The sequence below is a fragment of the Ranitomeya variabilis genome, chromosome 4, assembly GCF_051348905.1.
Source record: "Ranitomeya variabilis isolate aRanVar5 chromosome 4, aRanVar5.hap1, whole genome shotgun sequence".
In the NCBI taxonomy this organism is placed as follows: Eukaryota; Metazoa; Chordata; class Amphibia; order Anura; family Dendrobatidae; genus Ranitomeya; species Ranitomeya variabilis.
The window spans coordinates 697275211-697297770 of record NC_135235.1 but is presented as its reverse complement, the minus strand read 5'-3'; the positions used below and the strand labels follow the sequence as shown (position 1 = coordinate 697297770).

The 22560-nt window shown below is 48.9% G+C and overlaps 1 protein-coding gene across 3 annotated transcripts in view; it reads right to left on the bottom strand.

Moving 5' to 3' along the window:
* Positions 1 to 6400: 6400 nt before the first annotated feature.
* The window catches only part of LOC143767740 (uncharacterized), a 90587-nt gene continuing 74427 nt past the window's right edge, over positions 6401 to 22560 (bottom strand). The window contains exon 8 of one of the 3 annotated variants that reach the window (XM_077256250.1): positions 6401 to 10370. In XM_077256250.1, the coding sequence (XP_077112365.1) occupies positions 9346 to 10370 (1025 nt within the window). In that variant the 3' untranslated portion in view covers positions 6401 to 9345. The remainder of the gene's footprint in view (positions 10371 to 22560) is intronic. The other 2 variants (XM_077256251.1, XM_077256252.1) reach the window with 2 other exon arrangements.

Here is a 22560-nt window from a genome sequence, read left to right as displayed (position 1 = left end):
TTTCTGTCATATAGACCCCTCAAAATGACTTCAAATGAGATGTGGTCCCTAAAAAAAAATGGTGTTGTAAAAATGAGAAATTTCTGGTCAACTTTTAACCCTTATAACGCCCTAACAAAAAAAAAATGTGGTTCCAAAATTGTGCTGATGTAAAGTAGACATGTGGGAAATGTTACTTATTAAGTATTTTGCGTGACAAATGTCTGTGATTTAAGGGCATAAAAATTCAAAGTTGGCAAATTGCGAAATTTTCAAAATTTTCGCCAAATATCCGTTTTTTTCACAAATAAACGCAAGATATATCGAAGAAATGTTACCACTATAATGAAGTACAATATGTCATGAGAAAACAATGTCAGAATCGCCAAGATCCGTTGAAGCGTTCCAGAGTTATAACCTCATAAAGGGACAGTGGTCAGAATTGTAAAAATTGGCCTGGTCATTAACGTGCAAACCACCCTTGGGGGTGAAGGGGTTAAAAAATAAAGGGAACACTTAAACATCACAATGTAACTACAAGTCAATCATACTTCTGTGAAATCAACCCATCGAGTTATGAAGCAACAATTATTGTGAATCAATTTCCCCTGCTGTTGTGCAAGTGTAACAGACAACAGTTAGAAATGATAGGCAATTAGCAAGACATCCCCTATAAAGGAGAGGTTTTACAGGGGGTGACCACAGACCATTTCTCGGTTCTCAACCTTTTTTGGCTGTTTTTGTCACTTTTGCATTTTGTCATTGCTCTCACCCCTAGAGGTCCTGTAAAGTAACATGAGGCATTGCCTACAACCCACAGAAGTTGCTCAGGTAGTGCAGCTCATCTAGGATGGCACATCAATGCAAGCTGTGGCAAGAAGGGTAGCTGTGTCTGTCACCAGTGTCCAGAGCATGGAGCAGATACCAGGAGACAGGCCAGTACACCAGGAGACATGGATGGGGGAGTAGGAGGGCAACAACCCAGCAGCAGGACTGCTACCTCCTCCTTTGTGCAAGGAGGAGCAGTGCCAGAGCCCTGCAAAATGACCTCCAGCAGGCCACTAACACCCATGTGTCTGCTCAAACTGTCAGAAACAGACTGCATCAGGGTGTTATGAGGGCCTGACGTCCACAAGTGGGTGTTGGGCTTACAGCCCAACACCATGCAGGGTGATTGCCATTTGACAGAGAACGCTAAGATTGTCAGATTCAACACTGGCACCCTGTGGTCTTCACAGATGAAAGCAGGTTCACACTGAGCACATATGACAGACATGACAGAGTCTGGAGATGCCGTGGAGAGTGTTCTGCTGCCTGCAATATCCTCCAGCATGACTGGTTTGGCAGTGGGTCAGTAATGGTGTGGGGTGGCCTTTCTTTGGAGAGCTGCACAGCCCTCCATGTGCTCGCAGGAGGTACCCTGACTGCCAGTAGGTACCAGGCTGAGATCCTCAGACCCATTGTGAGACCATATGCAGGTGCAGTGGGCCCTGGGTTACTTCTGATGCATGACGATGCTAGGCCTCATGTGGCTGAGGTGTGTCAGCAGTTCCTGCATGATGAAGGCATTGATACTATGGACTGGCGTGCCTGTTCCCCAGCACATCTGGGACATCATGTCTCCTTCCATCTACCAATTCCACGTTTCCCCACAGACTGTCCAGGAGTTGACCGATGCCTTAATCCAGGTCTGGGAGGAGATCCCTCAGGATAACATCCACTGCCTCATCAAGAGCATGCCCAGGCGTTGTAGGGAGGTTACACAGGCACGTGGAGGCCACTCACACTACTGGGCATCATTTCCTTGTCTTGAGGCTTTGCCATTGAAGTTGGATCAGCCTGTAATTTGATTTTCCACTTTGATTTTGAACATCATTCCAACTCCAGACCTCTCTGGGATATTAGTTGTGATTTACATTAATCATTTTTAGGTTATATTGTTCTCAACGCATTCCACCATGTAATGAATAAAGATTTGCAGCCATAATATTTCATTCAGTGATATCTAGGATGTGGGATTTTAGTGTTACCTTTATTTTTTTTGAATAGTGAAGTATGAAGGTCCCCACTGCCCCCTGTATATAGTGGGTAACAAAGTGGCTCAAGAATAACAATGTCAATGTTTTGAGGCAGCCATCACAAAGCCCTGATCTCAATCCTAATGAAAAATTTTGTGCCAAAGTGAAAAGGAAGGTGAGAGCAAGGCGACCTACAGACCTGGATCAGTGACACCAGTTATGTCAGGAGGAATCAGCCCAAATTCCGACCAACTATTGTGAGAAGCTTGTGGAAGGAGATCCCAAACATTTCTCTACATGTGCATGTATCTGCAGATACACGCACAGGTAAGGAAGTGATGCTCTACAGATACACGCACAGGAAGGGAAGTGATGCTCTGCAGATACACGCACAGGTAGAGAAGTAATGCTCTGTAGGTACACTCACAGGTAGGGAAGTGATGCTCTGCAGATACACGGACAGGTAGGGAAGTGATGCGCTGCAGACAGATGCACAGGTAGGGAAGTGATGCGCTGCAGATAGATGCACAGGTAGGGAAGTGATGCGCTTCAGATAGATGCACAGGTAGGGAAGTGATGCGCTGCAGATAGATGCACAGGTAGGGAAGTGATGCGCTGCAGATACATGCACAGGTAGGGAAATTATTCTCTGCAGATACACGCACAGGTAGGGAAGTGATGCTCTGCAGTAACACACAGGTAGGAAGCGATGCTCTGCAGTAACACACACAGGTAGGGAAGCGATGCTCTGCAGTAACACGCACAGGTAGGGAAGCGATGCTCTGCAGATAGATGCACAGGTAGGGAAGCAATGCTCTGCAGTAACATGCACAGGTAGGGAAGTGATGCTCTGCAGATAAATGCACAAGTATAGAAGCAATGCTCTGCAGATTGTCACCCTGCATGTCCCTGTGTGCAGTGAGGAGTGCAGCAGCCCTCCACATAGAGGTGCGAAGCTGTGCAGGAGCTGTCCACACATACCCCCTCTCCCCTGATGACCCCTGTGTGTGCAGGGCCTGCCATGGTGAGAGGTCGTGGCCACTCTACTCCCCCCCTATTAGGCTGGCTCTTTCACAGGGACACAATGAGATCCCCGGAGCGAGCTCTGGTTACATTATAGAGCTCAGGTAGTGTACTTACTGACTGAGCGCGCGCCTTCCACCTTCTATGCCTGCCCTACACTGCTCTGATGCACCAATCAGCATCAGGCCAATTGCAGCCTATCAAAGCATGGAGCTGCACAGCCAATGACCGGCTGCAGCTCCCCTGACACGCCCACTACACAACCTCACTGGCCTGCATCAGTTTGCTGTGCACGGCCATCAGGCGGCCGACACTGCACAGCTGCTGGGGGAGGGGCCCAGGGGGCATTTGCCTCACTGCCACCCAGCCCAGCCCGCCCCTACTTGATAGTGACACTCTCTTAGGATACATTTTACTCTATGATGGCACTTTTGCACAAAGCCACTAGATGGAGCTACATTTGACTGAATTATTTTTTTAACTACACATGGTTTACACACATTATATTTTCTTGTCTAACTATATACTATTTAACATTATAAGCTATGTATTTTTGTAGTTATTTGTATGTATACATGATTGATTACCACTTTCGTCTCTGTAAAAACAATCCCCTTTCACCCCTTTCCGACATCAGGCATAAATGTACACCGATGTCGGGCTCCCTCCCTTTAATGTGTGCTCCGGCGCTGAGCCCACATTTTTGGCCAGCACATGTCAGCTGTTCAAAACAGCTGACATGTGCCCCTAACAGCCTCTGACAACATCATTAAACGCTCACATCTGGCGAGCGCGACAGAAATCCCGCCCAACGGTGACCCCATAACATGATCGTGGGTCACCAATGGGTTGGCATGACAACCAGAGGTCTCCAGTAGACCTCTATGGTTGTCACTGCTGGATTGCTATGAGCGCCGCCAGCTAGCCAAAACCACATTGACCAGGGATCGTCCCGCCGAACTTATGCTCTCCTTTTAAGATAGGCAAAGCGCTACTCAGACAACACAGGTTGAGGGTAAAACAGTGTGGAAATGCTTTACTGAATCACAAAACAGGTAGGTAACACATAGAACAGTCCCAGCAAATGGTGCACATCACAGAGTCTCACCTTTCCACTGACTCATCGGGATAATAGCAGCCGTGACTTCAGATCTTCCAGAGTCAGTTACTCCACCTGTGGCACACACACACAGAGGAGGTAACAACAAGTGTAGGAAGATGACATTCCATTCAGTGCATACAAGGCCAGTTGATCCGAGGATCTCAACCTGGCTTCTCCAAACGTATCCATGGTTCAGCGATGGTTAATGGAGAAGATCTGTATTCTTCCAACCGAGGCTGAAAACCCCTAGGTTGTTTCCTATAGAATGATAGATCTGTGTCCCTCGTAATGCAAACAGTGCATTAATGCATTTTAATTACTATTTTAACCTTAATTTAACAAAAAAACAAACTACAAGAAAACTGGTGGCACCTTCCCTTTAAAGAGATGTCCACTACTTGGACAACCCCTTCTCATTCCTGATGTTTGGTTCTGTTAAAATAATAACACTTATACAAACCTCCCATGCCGGCACCATTTCGGCACTTCAGTTCTTGGGTCTCTTTTGAGGTTATTACGTCATGTTTGCCCTGTGCCCAATCAGCACTGGTGTCGCTGTCCCCGCTTTCTGACAAATAGAGCGTCATGAGGCAGTCAGAGAGCAGCCGCGGCCCTGGCTTCCTGTTGATGTTCAATAAGTCTGAAGGCAGAGACCGTGAAGCTGCCGCTCATTGGGCGCAGGGCTTGTGTGGTGTAACAAACTCATGGGAAAGCGAGTCTCGATACCTCTGAAGTGGAGCCGCCGGCACACCAGCAGAGTAAGAGTGTTTTTATTTTAATAAGACCAATCATGAGGAATGAGTTCACTGAAGAAAAAATATATATATTATATATACATACATACATACAGTGGGGAAAAATGTATTTAGTCAGCAACCAATTGTGCAAGTTCTCCCAGTTAAAAAGATGAGAGAGCCCTGTAATTGACATCATAGGTAGACCACAACTATGAGAGTCAAAATGAGAAAACAAATCCAGAAAATCACCTTGTCTGATTTGGCAAGATTTCTTTTGCAAATTATGTTGGAAAAGTACTTGATCATTAACAAAAATTCATCTCAATATTTTGTTATATATCCTTTGTTGGCAATGACAGTGGTCAAACGTTTCCTGTAAGTCTTCCCAAGATTGGCACACACAGTTGGTGGTATGTTGGCCCATTCCTCCATGCAGACCTCCTCTACAGTAGATGTTATGGGCCTGTCGCTGGCCAACACGGACTCCCTCCAAAGGTTTTCTATGGAGTTGAGATCTGGAGACTGGCTAGGCCACTCCAGAACATTCATATGCTTCTTATGAAGCCACTCCTTCGTTGCCCTGGCAGTGTGGTTGTACATGGATCAGTCATCCTGGTCCCTTTGCAGAGAAACATCCCCAAAGCATGATGTTGCGACCCCCATGATTCACAGTAGGTATAGTGTTCTTTGGATACAACTCAGCATTCTGTCACCTCCAAACACGACAAGTTTTGTTTCTACCACACAGTTCTACTTTGGTTTCATCAGACCATATGACATGCTCCCAATACTCTTCTGGATAATCTAAATGCTCTCTAGCAAACATCAGACGGGCCCGGACATTTACTGGCTTAAGCAGGGGGACAAGTCTGGCACTGCAGGATCTGAGTCCCTGGCGGCGTAGTGTGTTACTGATGGTAGCCTTTGTTACGTTGGTCCCACCTCTATGCAGGTCATTCACTAGGCCCCCCCGTGTGGTTCTTGGATTTTTGCTCACTTTTCTTGAAATCATTTTGACCCCACGGGGTGAGATCTTAAGTGTAGCCCCAGATTGAGGGAGATTATTAGTGGTCTTGTATGTCTTCCATTTTCTTATTATTGCTCCTACAGTTGATTTCATCACACCAAGCTGCTTGGCTATTGCAGATTCAGCCTTCCCAGCCTGGTGCAGGGCTACAATTTTGTTTCTGGTGACCTTCGACAGCTCTTTGGTCTTCACTATAGTGAAGTTTAGAATGTGACTGTTCAAAGTTGTGGACAGGTGTCTTTTATACTGTTAAGTTTAAACAGGTGCCATTACTACAGGTATTGAGTGGAGGACAGAGGAAGAAGTTACAGGTCTGTGAGAGCCAGCAATCTTGCATGTTTTTATCTGACCAAATACTTATTTTCCAACATAATTTGCAAAATAAATCTTGCCAAATCAGACAAGATGATTTTCTGGATTTGTTTTCTCATTTTGACTCTCATAGTTGTGGGCTACCTATGATGTCAATTACAGGCCTCATCTTTTTAGGGTGGGAGAACTTGCACAATTGGTCGCTGACTAAATACTCCCCCCCCCCCCACTGTATATATCAAAGATTATCCCTTGAGTAGAAGATTCACTGACAAAAGGATAAAACTAAACTTTATTAATTCCAAATGTAAAACTATACACATATTTCACCCCCTGAAGGTTAGTCAGAAGGTGACTAATAGATAAAACATATACCCCACATCTCAGTATATAGGGTGAGGTGACGTATACACTCTCCATGCCTTTCAATTCTATGGGTTGCGTCATCCTCACCAAAGTCGACTCATCAAGAGACTATTTAATACTGACCTATATTCAAGTGAGACTAGATGAAGAAAATACAAAATCATTTTATCAAGTTATTTGAAACAGTCAGAAAACTAGCCACATATTAGCAGACTGCAGAATTCAAACAATATACTTAGTAAGTTTATAAGCCACTCCAGTGTCAGGAATAGATGTAGTATATATTGGGCTGTCTGAAAACTAGTCTAGTCTAGGACAATTTGCACTTCTAATATACAGCTGTTACAATGCCAAACTATGGCAGTCCCCATAAAAGAAAAAACACAATAATTATATTGTATTTTCACATACCTTCTATTCTTGACTGACTGACACTGGAGTGGCTTATAAACTTACGAAGTATATAGTTTGAAGTCTGGGATCTGCCTATATATGGCTAGTTTTCTGGCTGTTTCGGATAACATGATACATGACTATTTTTTTTGTCTAGTCTCGCTTGAATATAGGTCAACTAGCTGTTGAACCCGTTCTACGCCCGGTTGGCGAGCATTTATATTGGTATATGGCCTCCATCCTGTCATATGCTGCTCCCATCCTGCGCCCCGTCATGTGCAGCCCCCATCCTGCACCCTCATCCTGTTTTGTGCGCCTCCATCTTGTCATGTGCTACTCTCTTCCTGTGCCCTCATCCTGTCATGTGCTCCCATCCTGCACCCCAATCCTGTCATGTGGTGCTCCCATCCTGCACCCCCATGCTGTCATGTGCTGCTCCCATCCTGCCCACCAATTCTGGTATGTGCTGCCCCATCCTGGTATGTGCTACTCCAATTTTGCGCCCCCATCCTGTCATGTGGTGCTCTCATCCTGCATCCCCATCCTGTCATGTAGTACTCACATCCTGTCATGTGCTCCCATCCTGTGCCCCCATTCTGTAATGTGCTGCTCCCGTCCTGCGCCCCCATCCTGTCATGTGCTGCTCCAATTCTGTGCCCCCATCCTGTCATGTGGAGACCCAAGAACTGAAGTGCCGAAGTGGTGCTCTCATCCTGCATCCCCATCTTGTCATGTGGTGCTTATATCCTGTCATGTGCTGCTCCCGTCCTGCACCCCCATCTTGTCATGTGCTGCTCCCATCCTGCGCCCCCATTCTGGTATGTGCTACTCCAATTCTGCGCCCCCATCAGGTCATGTGGTGCTCTCATCCTGCATCCCCATCCTGTCATGTGGTGCTCATGTCATGGAAATTTGGTTTGGATAAAGTTATCCCTGGGAGTGTGCCTTACACTAAGTAGTGTGATTATCATTTCATGTGCTGCTCCCATCCTGCCCCCTATTCTGTCATGTGCAGTAAAAAGTCACTGGCTTGCTGCACTGACATATTTTCTATATATATTCAGTAGAAAGTGGCTGGATTGCTCCGCTGATGTATTTTATATATGCAGACCCTGTAGTATAAGGCAGCACCCCATAGGCAGACCCTGTAGTATAAGGCAGAACCTCACAGGCAGACCCTGTAGTACAAGACAGCATCCCATAGGCAGACCCTGTAGCATAAGGCAGATCCTGTAGTATAAGGCAGCACCCCCACAGGCAGACTATGTAGTATAATGCAGCACCCCCCACAGGCAGACTCTGTAGTTTAAGGCAGCACCCCATCCACAGGCAGACCATGTAGTATAAGGCAGCACCACCCACAGGCAGACTCTGTAGTATAAGGCAGCACCCCCCCACAGGCAGACTTCTCTTCCTGGTTCCTGCACTGCTCCCACTCACCTCCATACCGCGGGCGTTGGGCAGTGACGTCATCGCGTGCCCTGTCAGTGTCATCAGACGCTGACAGGGGGTGATGGGAGAAGGAGCATAGCGCTCCTTCCCTCATCAATGTGGTCAGCTGCATCGGCAAGATGCCGATACAGCTGACCCTGCGATGACAGGCAGGGGGCCCACTGATGGCACCGCCCCTTCCTGCTCAGGGGCCCATAGCAGTCGGGAGGCAGAGCAGGGACATCAATTTTTCCTGCTCTGCCGCAGAATGTAACTGTATCGGCGCGCTGTGCACGCCAATAGTTACAATAGCGTAGCTCCGGGTGGGCCCCCTCTGACCACCAGGTCCGGGGCAATGGCCCTCTCTGCCCTCCGGTAGCTACGCTACTGCCGGGTAGGTAGGTTGTTGTGCCGGAGATCACGGTATGCGTTCAATGCTTACGCATACCGCGATCTCCTGGGCCACAATCCTCATCCCCGGATGCGTAACTCTGTGGGGTACAGACTGCGCAGGCGCGTCGTGCTTGCGCAGTCTATAAATTCTACGGACAGAGTGACGCTCCCAGCATTATATTATAGATATTAAATAAAGCCTCCTGATGAGTCACCGTTGGTGAGGACGATGAAACCCGTAAAAATGAGGTTTGGAGAGTGAGTGTGTATACAATATGTCACCTCACCTTATATACCGAAATATGGGGTATATGTTTTGGTTTTTTTTATTAGTCATCTTCTGACTAACCTTCAGGGTGAATTATAGGTTTAGTTTTACATTTGAAATTAATAAAGTTTAGTTTCCTTTTGTCAGCAAACATGAGGAATCACAAGAGACAACCCCTTTAAGAAGATCCAATTTTGGCTAAAACGATTCCAACAATCTGAACATAAAGGCTTCTCCCCTATGTGACATCTCTGATGTTTATTAACAGCTGATTTCCAAGTAAAATATTTTGCACATTAAGAAAATGAAAAAGGCTTCTCTTCTGTGTGACTGCTCTGATGTCTAATAAGATGCAATTTTCGTTTAAAATATTTTCCACATTCTGAACAGGAAAAAGGCTTCTTCCTTGTGTGAGTTCTCTGGTGGCTATCAAGAACCCATTTCCGGTTAAAACATTTCCCACATTCTGAACAGATAAAAGGCTTCTCCCCTGTGTGAGTTCTCTGGTGCCTATCAAGAACCCATTTCCGGTTAAAACATTTCCCACATTCTGAACAGGAAAAAGGCTTCTCCCCTGTGTGGATTCTCTGGTGCTGAACACAATCTGATTTATAGTTAAAGCATTTACCGCATTCTGAACAGGAAAGAGGCTTCTCCGCTGTGTGAGTTCTCTGGTGGTTATCAAGAACTGATTTCCGGTTAAAATATTTTCCACATTCTGAACAAGAAAATGGCTTCTTCCTTGTGTGAGTTCTCTGGTGGTTATCAAGAACTGATTTCCGGTTAAAATATTTTCCACATTCTGAACAGGAAAAAGGCTTCTTCCTTGTGTGAGTTCTCTGGTGGTTATCAAGAACCCATTTCTGGTTAAAACATTTCCCACATTCTGAACAGGGAAAAGGATTCTCCACTGTGTGAGCTCTCTGGTGCCTAACAAGAACCGATTTCTGGTTAAAACATTTCCCACATTCTGAACAGGAAAAAGGCTTCTCCCCTGTGTGAGTTCTTTGGTGGTTAACAAAATGTGATTTCAGTGTAAAATATTTCCCACATTCTGAACATGAAAATGACTTCTTTGCTTTAGGAGCTGTTTGTTTTTTAATGCCTCTTTTGTGACTTTGATTTTCCTTAGTAGTTGGTAATGAATCAGAAGATGGGACCTGTTTCATACGATTAGATGACAGATCTTTGCTGTGAATAGATGATGGTATATTTGGAGTAATAGCAATCACTTCAGTTGTATCTTGTAGGATCTCATGATCATCAGATTTAAAAATTGAAGATGTCAGCTGTCCCTCTGATCTCCTGGTACAGTCATCTGCTAAGATAAAAAAAAAATTGTTTAAATAAAATATCCTTGAGTTTTAAGTTTTTGAACATTTACACTTAAACTGTCCATAAAAATGGTAACCCATGTACAAAAAACTTTAATTATTTACCAAGACAACGACAGTTCACAGTCTACTAGAAAAACTTATTGGATGAACCAGTAGTGCGTGGTGTTCAACTGTTTGTTTATTCTGCCTCCCAAATATTGAATAAAAAGAAACCAATCAATGTTATGTAGGCAAAAATACACCAATTCTCATCTCACAAAAAAAAGTCTCCACTCAGGTCCATCATACGTCAATGGGAAAACAGAGGTTCACACACTATTAGTGGCTCAAAGTCTGTTGAAAAGCAACAAGGTTTCCATAAACCAATCCAGAAAAATCCAATCTCACTTCTGACTTGCAGTGTGCTGAAACAACATTTAGGGTCCCTGTATTTAGCAATATTATAGTGAGAAGAATCCACTTAATTTATGGTGTTTGTCTCCTGGAGCACAATCTGTGTAGGTGTTGGATAATAAAATGGCAAATGTGTCATTTTCACATACAAACATCCACTGCTTGTTAATTTCCGGAAAGGGACTGTGGAGTCAAAATATTCACTTTTCCTATAGATTATAACCCTCAGTGAATTAATTTATAAAATGGAATGTGTTCAATCTCATCTGGGATCTGTTTCTGCTGTCTAGCTGGAGTAATCTGCTCCCTACTTCAGCCAATTGGAAAGTACCACACCCTACTAAAGCTCAAAGCATATTGCCGGAATCTGCCAGATACACCGTTGTTCTCCTCTGGTTCAGTCCTCTGTGCTCAGTTCGCGGCTTGCGTTTTTGTTTCCTGTTGTGACCGTGGCCCATTTACTGACTACTCTTGTGTCTTCTGATTCTGTCCTTCTGGTTCTGACCCAGCTACCTGACTATTCTTCTTGCCATCTAACACCACAGAATAGCAGGTAACACCATGGTCCAAGCCTAGGGGTCCCAGTGTAAGTCCAGATCCATGTAAGGGTGTTAAAGGGTGATGAGCAAGGCAATCGTTGGGATATGGAAAGCAGAGAAGATAGTGCCAAGCATGTTCATGGTGGATATCTTTTGAGCTGCCAGGTGACCCAATACATTGTGTCTTCAAACTATTCCAGCTAGATCTGCATTCAAATAGCTAAATGGCACTCCTTCCCTCCTGAACACTGCCATGTACCCAGACATTAATCCAAAATATTTCATTTTTATTAATAACAATCACATAGTAGTATCAAAAAAATTCATTCAATAGGCTGCCAAGCTACACTGAATGGAATGTACCAGGTAAATAATAAAATGCATGAAGTGCCAAGTGCTGTTATATGTAAACAAAACTTTGTACTACAATACAAATAGTTAAGACAGTATTCCTTCTAAGATTGCAATTATCTTGGGCAAAAAAAATTAAATGCCATAATGTCTGCAGTATGGTGTAATATTATAATATATCATCACACGTCTCCTGATGAAGTAACCACGTGGGGTGACTGGAACTGCACTGGCTTATATGTAAGTTTCCTTCACACTCTAATGTCAGCATAGGTTTTCCCAAATGGCAATGTCCTCTACTAGTTATATTTAGTTCTTTGGTTTAATACCAGGATATTGATAAAAGCCATGAATAAGTGTCTTATTGGCATTAGTGTGTAAGCTTAAAGAAATTTTCTTAAAGGTACATACCATTTATAATAATATTACACCGTACTGCAGACATCATAACATTTAATTTTTTTTAGACCAAAAAGAGAGAAAGTTTGTAGAAGGAACGGCACCAGAGGAGTACACCATCCGGACTCGGATACACATGAATCCAATTTAACAGCCTGCACGAAATCCCAGGGTTTGAGGTGCTCAGCATAAAAAACATGTAATCTGATAAACCAATAGTAGAAAGAGATGCGGCACTCACCCTTTTTGCTTGTGAAATCGTGCTGTTTTTATTTGGACTGACATGAAAAAGTTGTTACATGTCCAAGTGATACATCAGGCATACAGGAGGGTGCGGGGAGAGAAGGTGGACGATGGCCGTTTCGCACAAAGTGTGCCCTGGACCCGTCGAAGCACACTTTGAAACGCGTTTGATTTTAATACACTTTAAGCCTGTGACTAACTGGTAGGAATCACCCGTTTTTGTGTCTATGGATATGAAGATGGACTTTGGATTTATGTGCTTTTAACAAAAATGGAATAAAAGGTATTTTTTATGGACATCACCCACGCTGGACTTCTGCTTTTCCTGACATGAAAAAGTTGTTACATGTCCAAGTGATACATCAGGCATACAGGAGGGTGTTGTGAATTCCGCTCTTGGGCTCCCTCCGGTGGTTGTAAGTGGCACTTTTGTGAGTTCTGCTCTTGGGCTCCTTCCGGTGGTTTTGAGTGGAACTTCTCCTCCTTGGATTTAGCAGTCGCAGCTGCTTCCACTGATAGTCTTTCTGGCTCGGCTATTTATCCTGGCTCTATCCTTCAGCCTGGGCCAGTTGTCAATGGTTCCTGGTTGGATTCACTTCTCTGCTTGAATTTCTGTTATGGACCTGGTGGTTAGGTGCACCAGGAATGACCTGATAGTTAAACACGGAATCAGGACGAGCTCTGGGGAAATGGGAACTCTGCTGACCGCAAATCCTACTCCTATCAACACAACTAGAAATAGCCGTGGAGCGTGCCTGACTCTGCCTAGACGCCTCTTAACAGCCTAAGAGCTAACTACCCCTAAAGAAAGGAAACAAAGCCTCACTTGCCTCAGAGAAATTTCCCCAAAGGTAAAAGCAGCCCCCCACAAGTATTGACTGTGAGATAAGAGGAAATCACAAACACAGGATGAAATAGGTTTTAGCAAAGAGAGGCCAGACTAACTAAACAGATTGAGGATAGAAAAGGGATCTTTGCGGTCAACACAAAAAGCTACAAAAACCACGCAGAGTGTGCAAAAAATACCCCCGCACCGACTCATGATGCGGTGGTGCCACTCTGCACCCCCAGAGCTTCCAGCTAGCCAGGTAGTTTCATGATAGCAAGCTGGACAAGGACTTAGCAAGAAAAACCATATGTAACAATTGAACAAGCAGGAACTTAGCTTGTGCTGAAGTAGACAGGTCCTCAGAAAGATCCAGGAGAGATCTGAACCAGTACTAGAACATTGACAGCTGGCAAGGAATAATGATCTGAGTGGAGTTAAATAGAGAATCCAGCCTAGCCCTAAGCGAGGGCAGCTGGAGAAGGAACCTCAGAACCAGCAGCTCCACTCACAGCCACCAGAGGGAGTCCACAGACAGAACTCACCGAAGTACCATTCATGACCACAGGAGGGAGTTAGAGAACGGAATTCACAACAGATTTCCCTGATATTCTGACCAGTTCAGCAAAGATAAGTCCTTGCTTGTTCTTTTGCTGTCCACATATTGTGGACTTTATCGTTCAGCTCTTTCTATGTTTTTTCTTGTCCAGCTTGTCAATATGGATTTATTCAGTTAAGCTGGAAGCTCTGGGAAGCAGATTTACCCTCCACACCTTTAGTCAGGTGTGGAGATTTTGTAAATTCTGTGGTGGATTTTTCTAGCTTTTTTTATACTGACCGCACAGTATTCTGTCCTGTTCTATCTATATAGCTAGACTGGCCTCCTTTGCTACATTCTGATTTCATTCTGCGTATGTCATTTCCCTCTCCACTCACAGTCAATATTTGTGGGGGGCTGCCTTTCCTTTGGGGATTTTCTCTGAGGCAAGATAGCTTTCCTGTTTCCATCTTTAGGGGTAGTTAGTCCTCCGGCTGTGACGAGGTGTCTAGGGAGTGACAGGAACATCCCACGGCTACTTCTAGTGTTGTGATAAGCTCAGGAACTGCGGTTAGTACAGGTACCACCTCCTCCAGAGCTCGTCCCATGTTGCTCCTAAACCACCAGATCATAACAGGAGGGTGCGGGGAGAGAAGGTGGACGATGGCCGTTTCGCACAAAGTGTGCCCTGGACCGGTCGAAGCACACTTTGTGCGAAACAGCCGTCGTCCACCTTCTCTCCCCGCACCCTCCTGTATGCCTGATGTATCACTTGGACATGTTAACAACCTTTTCATGTCAGTCCAAATTAAAACAGCACGATTTCACAAGCAAAAAGGGTGAGTGCCGCATCTATTTCTACTATTGGTCTATTTAATTTTTTTTGCCCAAGATAATTGTAATTTTATAAGGAATACTGTCTTAACTATTTGTATTATGGTACAAAGTTTTGTTTACATTTAACGTCACTTGGCACTTTATTATTTAGCTGGTGCGTTCCATTCAGTGTTGCTTGACAGCCTCTTGATTGAATTGTTTTGATACTACTATGCGACTGCTATTAATAAAAATTTAATATTTTGGATTATACTCTGGTTCTCTTTTTGGTATATTTAAGTTCTAATTGAGATCTCGGTCCAAATCAAAGTTTGTTTAGTGAGTGGGCACTTTCATATTAATACCATGTGCCTAGACATTAGTGTACAACAGTATATAGAGTATTGTGCGAAGTTGTAAAATAATTTGTAAGGTCCATTTGTTTTCTATTATCCTTTGCGAATAATTCCAAACTTATCACCACATAAAGTGACACGTCAGATTTTAAAAATGGGGCTTAATTAGGAACAAAAAACTGTCTGTGGGAAGAGGTTAAATCAGAGTATTTTGCACATTAACTACTGTAGTCGAAAACGGACTGTGGCGAAATATGTATAGGTATACATGTGTGTAGTGAAATATGCATAGAAGGTAGTCTACTGTCTCCAAATCTCACCAGGGGGTCGTGCTGGGAACCAAGAAGAAAGGGAAACATTTGACACCTCCTAGCTCTTTGAAGAGAGATATCAATTACAGCCTGACACTATCCATCCATGAGAAACTTTTGCACAGGGAATCTCAGAGGAAATAATATTTTCATTGGGGGAGCGGCCGTGGTCCAATCAAAAACAAGCAAGTATAATATTTACCTGAGAGGCTGGTCTAGAAATTTTACCTCCAGAGTAACGCTATAAATTAGGTTTGTACGAGTACAAAGTTGTTCACATATTGGGGGTCAGCCTAGCTGATGTGTTCCAGTCCATATTCATCCTACCCTCAGGGAGCAGAATGCAGACTACAAAGTTAGCTATTTTCTGTAAGTTTTCTCCTGTTATTTTTATAACTGCTTTGCACATTTGTATGTCTCTTTATTACCATATTTTTATACCTTTTTTATTATAAGCACTATATCTTTTTGTATTAAAGCATAAAACTTTAAGAAGTTGAACCTTGTATGTTCTAAAGAATCCATAGCCTTAAACTGTGTGATCCTTATGATTGGTAGACAGTAGTAGTAATATTTCCGGGACTCATCGCCCGTGTGTTCGGTGAGTGGTGGCAGTGTGTATGAGCGGGTGTGTGGCCTGCGTCGATGTGTGATTTATGCTCCCATTACAGCATAGGACAGAGGTTGAATGCTGGACAGAGAGAAGGGAGACAGATTAACCCTTGCAGGCACAACCCCAAGTCACGTGCTGAGAAGTGGGTATGTTACATATTGGTGGCAGCACGGTGAGGGATCCGTGACAATTGGTGGCAGCACAGTGGGGATCCATGACACTGACTATAGACAATAACTCAAGTACTGAAAAGATCAAACGCAACAGTCTTCATCAGTAATGAATGAGTAACTAGTGGTGAAACCTCTCTGGTGTATGGGGCTCGGTGACGTCAAAATCTAAACTATCGTAAGGGCCAATAGTTTTTGTCAGATGAGTTTCAAGAAGAACTAGATGGGTACTTCCTGAAGGAACTACAGATAGTGCTTTGGAATGGTGCCTGGGCGCCCCTGCAAGACTTTCACACTTGGGTGCCCCTCAGACGCTGGTTTGGTAGTTGAGGATTTGGTGGGCGGGGCCACTCTCCGTCCGATTTGGTGGCCCGGGTCACTCTCCGTCCGATTTGGTGGCCCGGGTCACTCTCCGTCCGATTTGGCGAGCCGGGTCACTCTGGGTCCGATTTGGCGAGCCGGGTCACTCTGGGTCCGATTTGGCGGGCGGCGCCACTCTGGGTCCGATTTGGCGGGCGGCGCCACTCTGGGTCCGATTTGGCGGGCGGCGCCACTCTGGGTCCGATTTGGCGGGCGGCGCCACTCTGGGTCCGATTTGGCGGGCGGCGCCACTCTGGGTCCGATTTGGCGGGCGGCGCCACTCTGGGTCCGATTTGGCGGGCGGCGCCACTCTGGGTCCGATTTGGCGGGCGGCGCCACTCTGGGTCCGATTTGGCGGGCGGCGCCACTCTGGGTCCGATTTGGCGGGCGGCGCCACTCTGGGTCCGATTTGGCGGGCGGCGCCACTCTGGGTCCGATTTGGCGGGCGGCGCCACTCTGGGTCCGATTTGGCGGGCGGCGCCACTCTGGGTCCGATTTGGCGGGCGGCGCCACTCTGGGTCCGATTTGGCGGGCGGCGCCACTCTGGGTCCGATTTGGCGGGCGGCGCCACTCTGGGTCCGATTTGGCGGGCGGCGCCACTCTGGGTCCGATTTGGCGGGCGGCGCCACTCTGGGTCCGATTTGGCGGGCGGCGCCACTCTGGGTCCGATTTGGCGGGCGGCGCCACTCTGGGTCCGATTTGGCGGGCGGCGCCACTCTGGGTCCGATTTGGCGGGCGGCGCCACTCTGGGTCCGATTTGGCGGGCGGCGCCACTCTGGGTCCGATTTGGCGGGCGGCGCCACTCTGGGTCCGATTTGGCGGGCGGCGCCACTCTGGGTCCGATTTGGCGGGCGGCGCCACTCTGGGTCCGATTTGGCGGGCGGCGCCACTCTGGGTCCGACTTGACGGGCGGCGCCACTCTGGGTCCGATTTGGCAAGCGGGGGCACTCTGGTCCGATTTGGTGGGCTGGGTCCGATTTGGTGAGCGGGGCAATAATGATAAGACTACAGATAGTGCTTTGTAATTGTGCTGTACTGTCACTTTAAAGAGCTGATATTATCTGACAAAACTTGTGACCTGGTGGGCTGATGTAGAGTTTATAGGCGTTGGCATAGTAACTGGGTCTCACTGCGCATATCAATGAGCTAATCAGCCAGGTGGCAGTTATTTTTAGAAATTGCCTCAGAAATCAGGCCCATTATAAACGTATTGGAAAATTTCCCTATTGAAATGCATTGAGACACTTTTTTCAAACGCAAATTGCGCCAAAACTACAAATCCGATCGACACGAAAAATACTTAGCACACCTCTCAGGAACGCTGGCTTCGAAATGACACCTCACTGGAGTCTGTGAGTTTAGCGGTTCGGGCCGCATTACGTGCGGACTGAATAATAATAATAATAAGAACTAGATGGGTATTTCCTGAAGGAACTACAGATAGTGCTTTGGAATAGTGCCCGGGCTGCCCCTGCAAGACTTTCACACTTGGGTGCCCCTCAGGCGCTGGTTTGGTAGTTGTAGCCCCTCAGGGTTGAGGCCACTCTGGGTCCGATTTGGCGGGCGGCGCCGCTCTGGGTCCGATTTGGCGGGCGGCGCCACTCTGGGTCCGATTTGGCGGCCCGGGTCACTCTGGGTCCGATTTGGCGGCCCGGGTCACTCTGGGTCCGATTTGGCGGCCCGGGTCACTCTGGGTCCGATTTGGCGGCCCGGGTCACTCTGGGTCCGATTTGGCGGCCCGGGTCACTCTGGGTCCGATTTGGCGGCCCGGGTCACTCTGGGTCCGATTTGGCGGCCCGGGTCACTCTGGGTCCGATTTGGCGGCCCGGGTCACTCTGGGTCCGATTTGGCGGCCCGGGTCACTCTGGGTCCGATTTGGCGGCCCGGGTCACTCTGGGTCCGATTTGGCGGCCCGGGTCACTCTGGGTCCGATTTGGCGGCCCGGGTCACTCTGGGTCCGATTTGGCGGCCCGGGTCACTCTGGGTCCGATTTGGCGGCCCGGGTCACTCTGGGTCCGATTTGGCGGCCCGGGTCACTCTGGGTCCGATTTGGCGGCCCGGGTCACTCTGGGTCCGATTTGGCGGCCCGGGTCACTCTGGGTCCGATTTGGCGGCCCGGGTCACTCTGGGTCCGATTTGGCGGCCCGGGTCACTCTGGGTCCGATTTGGCGGCCCGGGTCACTCTGGGTCCGATTTGGCGGCCCGGGTCACTCTGGGTCCGATTTGGCGGCCCGGGTCACTCTGGGTCCGATTTGGCGGCCCGGGTCACTCTGGGTCCGATTTGGCGGCCCGGGTCACTCTGGGTCCGATTTGGCGGCCCGGGTCACTCTGGGTCCGATTTGGCGGCCCGGGTCACTCTGGGTCCGATTTGGCGGCCCGGGTCACTCTGGGTCCGATTTGGCGGCCCGGGTCACTCTGGGTCCGATTTGGCGGCCCGGGTCACTCTGGGTCCGATTTGGCGGCCCGGGTCACTCTGGGTCCGATTTGGCGGCCCGGGTCACTCTGGGTCCGATTTGGCGGCCCGGGTCACTCTGGGTCCGATTTGGCGGCCCGGGTCACTCTGGGTCCGATTTGGCGGCCCGGGTCACTCTGGGTCCGATTTGGCGGCCCGGGTCACTCTGGGTCCGATTTGGCGGCCCGGGTCACTCTGGGTCCGATTTGGCGGCCCGGGTCACTCTGGGTCCGATTTGGCGGCCCGGGTCACTCTGGGTCCGATTTGGCGGCCCGGGTCACTCTGGGTCCGATTTGGCGGCCCGGGTCACTCTGGGTCCGATTTGGCGGCCCGGGTCACTCTGGGTCCGATTTGGCGGCCCGGGTCACTCTGGGTCCGATTTGGCGGCCCGGGTCACTCTGGGTCCGATTTGGCGGCCCGGGTCACTCTGGGTCCGATTTGGCGGCCCGGGTCACTCTGGGTCCGATTTGGCGGCCCGGGTCACTCTGGGTCCGATTTGGCGGCCCGGGCCACTCTGGGTCCGATTTGGCGGCCCGGGTCACTCTGGGTCCGATTTGGCGGCCCGGGTCACTCTGGGTCCGATTTGGCGGCCCGGGTCACTCTGGGTCCGATTTGGCGGCCCGGGTCACTCTGGGTCCGATTTGGCGGCCCGGGTCACTCTGGGTCCGATTTGGCGGCCCGGGTCACTCTGGGTCCGATTTGGCGGCCCGGGTCACTCTGGGTCCGATTTGGCGGCCCGGGTCACTCTGGGTCCGATTTGGCGGCCCGGGTCACTCTGGGTCCGATTTGGCGGCCCGGGTCACTCTGGGTCCGATTTGGCGGCCCGGGTCACTCTGGGTCCGATTTGGCGGCCCGGGTCACTCTGGGTCCGATTTGGCGGCCCGGGTCACTCTGGGTCCGATTTGGCGGCCCGGGTCACTCTGGGTCCGATTTGGCGGCCCGGGTCACTCTGGGTCCGATTTGGCGGCCCGGGTCACTCTGGGTCCGATTTGGCGGCCCGGGCCACTCGGGTTCCGATTTGGTGAGCGGGGTAATCTACTATATAATTGTCTAAGGGCACTTCCGTCTTTCTGTCTCACAACACCGCTACGTCATCATCTCGTGAGACCGCAATGCACTCTTGGGACCGGAGCGCGCAACAAGCATCGGGTACCGGCCACTCCAGGTGCAACAAGCATCGTGTACCGGCCGCTCCAGGAGGTGAGTGAGTATGTAACTTTTTTATTTTAATTCTTTTTTTTTTTTTTAACAGGGATATGCAGTATACTATGTGACTGGACAATATACTACGTGACTGGGCAGTATAACTACGTGGCTCTGCGCTGTATACTGCGTGGCTCTGCGCTGTATACTGCGTGGCTCTGCGCTGTATACTATGCGGCTCTGCGCTGTATACTACGCGGCTCTGCGCTGTATACTGCGCGGCTCTGCGCTGTGTACTGCGCGGCTCTGCGCTGTGTACTGCGCGGCTCTGCGCTGTGTACTGCGCGGCTCTGCGCTGTGTACTGCGCGTTCTGCGCTGTATACTGCGCGGCTCTGCGCTTTGTACTGTGCGGCTCTGCGCTGTATACTACGCGGCTCTGCGCTGTGTACTGCGCGGCTCTGCGCTGTGTACTGCGCGGCTCTGCGCTGTGTACTGCGCGGCTCTGCGCTGTGTACTGCGCGGCTCTGCGCTGTGTACTGCGCGGCTCTGCGCTGTGTACTGCGCGGCTCTGCGCTGTGTACTGCGCGGCTCTGCGCTGTGTACTGCGCGGCTCTGCGCTGTGTACTGCGCGGCTCTGCGCTGTATACTGCGCGGCTCTGCACTGTATACTGCGTGGCTGTGCAATATACTACGTGGACATGCATATTCTAGAATACCCGATGAGTTAGAATCGGGCCACAGTCTAATAATCATAAGACTACGGATAGTGGTTTGGAATTGTGCTGTACTGTCACTTTAAGAGCTGATATTATCTGACAAAACTTGTGACCTGGTGAGCTGATGTAGAGTTCATAGGCGTTGGCATAGTAACTGTGTCTGACTGCGCATATCAATGAGCTAATCAGCCAGGTGGCAGTTATTTTTAGAAATTGCCTCAGAAACCAGCCCATTATAAACGTATTGGAAAATTTCTCTATTGAAATGCATTGAAACACTTTTTTCAAACACAAATTGCGCAAAAACTACAAATCCGATCGGCACGAAAAATACTTAGCACACCTCTCAGGAACGCTGGCTTCGAAATGACACCTCACTGGAGTCTGTGAGTGAAGCGGTTCGGGCCGCATTACGTGCGGACTGAATAATAATAATAACTAGATGGGTATTTCCTGAAGGAACTACAGATAGTGCTTTGGAATGGTGCCCGGGCTGCCCCTGCAAGACTTTCACACTTGGGTGCCCCTCAGGCGGTCCGATTTGGTGGGTTGGGTCAATCTGGGTCTGATTTTGTGGGCGGGGTAAATCTAGGTCCGATTCGGTGGGCGGGGTCACTTTTGGTCCGATTCTGTGGGCGCGGCCACTCTGGGTCCGATTCGGTGGGCGGAGCCACTCTGGGTCCGATTTGGTGGGCGGGGCACCTTAGGGACCAATTTGGTGGGTGGGGTCACTCGGTCCGATTTGGTGGGCTGGGCACCTCAGGGTCTGATTTGGTGGGCTGGGCACCTCAGGGTCCGATTTGGTGGGTGGGGTCACTCTGGGTCCGATTTGGTGGGCGGGGTCACTCTGGGCCCGATTTGGTGGAAGGGGTCACTCTGGGTCTGATTTGGTGGAAGGGGTCACTCTGGGTCTGATTTGGTGGAAGGGGTCACTCTGGGTCCGATTTGGTGGGCGGAGCCACTCTGGGTCCGATTTGGTGGGCGGGGTCACTCTGGGTCTGATTTAGGGGGCGGGGTCACTCTGGGTCCGATTTGGTGGGCCGGGCCCCTCGGGGTCCGATTTGGTGGGCCGGGCCTCTCGGGTTCCGAATTGGTGAGCGGGGTAATCTACTATCTAATTATCTAAGGGCACTTCCGTCTTTCTGTCTCACAACACCGCTACGTCATCATCTCGTGAGACCGCAATGCACTCTTGGGACCGGAGCGCGCAACAAGCATCGGGTACCGGCCACTCCAGGTGCAACAAGCATCGTGTACCGGCCGCTCTAGGAGGTGCAACAACCATCAGATACCGGCCGCTCCAGGAGGTGAGTATGTAACTTTTTTATTTTAATTCTTTTTTTTTTTAACAGGGATATGCAGTATACTATGTGACTGGACAATATACTACGTGACTGGGCAGTATAACTACGTGGCTCTGCGCTGTATACTGCGTGGCTCTGTGCTGTATACTGCGTGGCTCTGCGCTGTATACTACGCGGCTCTGCGCTGTATACTACGCGGCTCTGCGCTGTATACTGCGTGGCTCTGCGCTGTGTACTGCGCGGCTCTGCGCTGTGTACTGCACGGCTCTGCGCTGTGTACTGCGCGGCTCTGCACTGTACTGCGCGTTCTGCGCTGTATACTGCGCGGCTCTGCGCTGTATACTGCGCAGCTCTGCGCAGCTCTGCGCTTTGTACTGCGCGGCTCTGCGCTATATACTGCGTGGCTCTTCGCTGTATACTACGCGGCTCTGCGCTGTGTACTGCGCGGCTCTGCGCTGTGTACTGCGCGTGTCCGTGCTGTGTACTGCGCGTGTCTGCACTGTGTACTGCGCGGCTCTGCGCTTTATACTGCGCGGCTCTGCGCTGTGTACTGCGCGGCTCTGCGCTGTGTACTGCGCGGCTCTGCGCTGTGTACTGCGCGGCTCTGCGCTGTGTACTGCACGGCTCTGCGCTGTGTACTGCA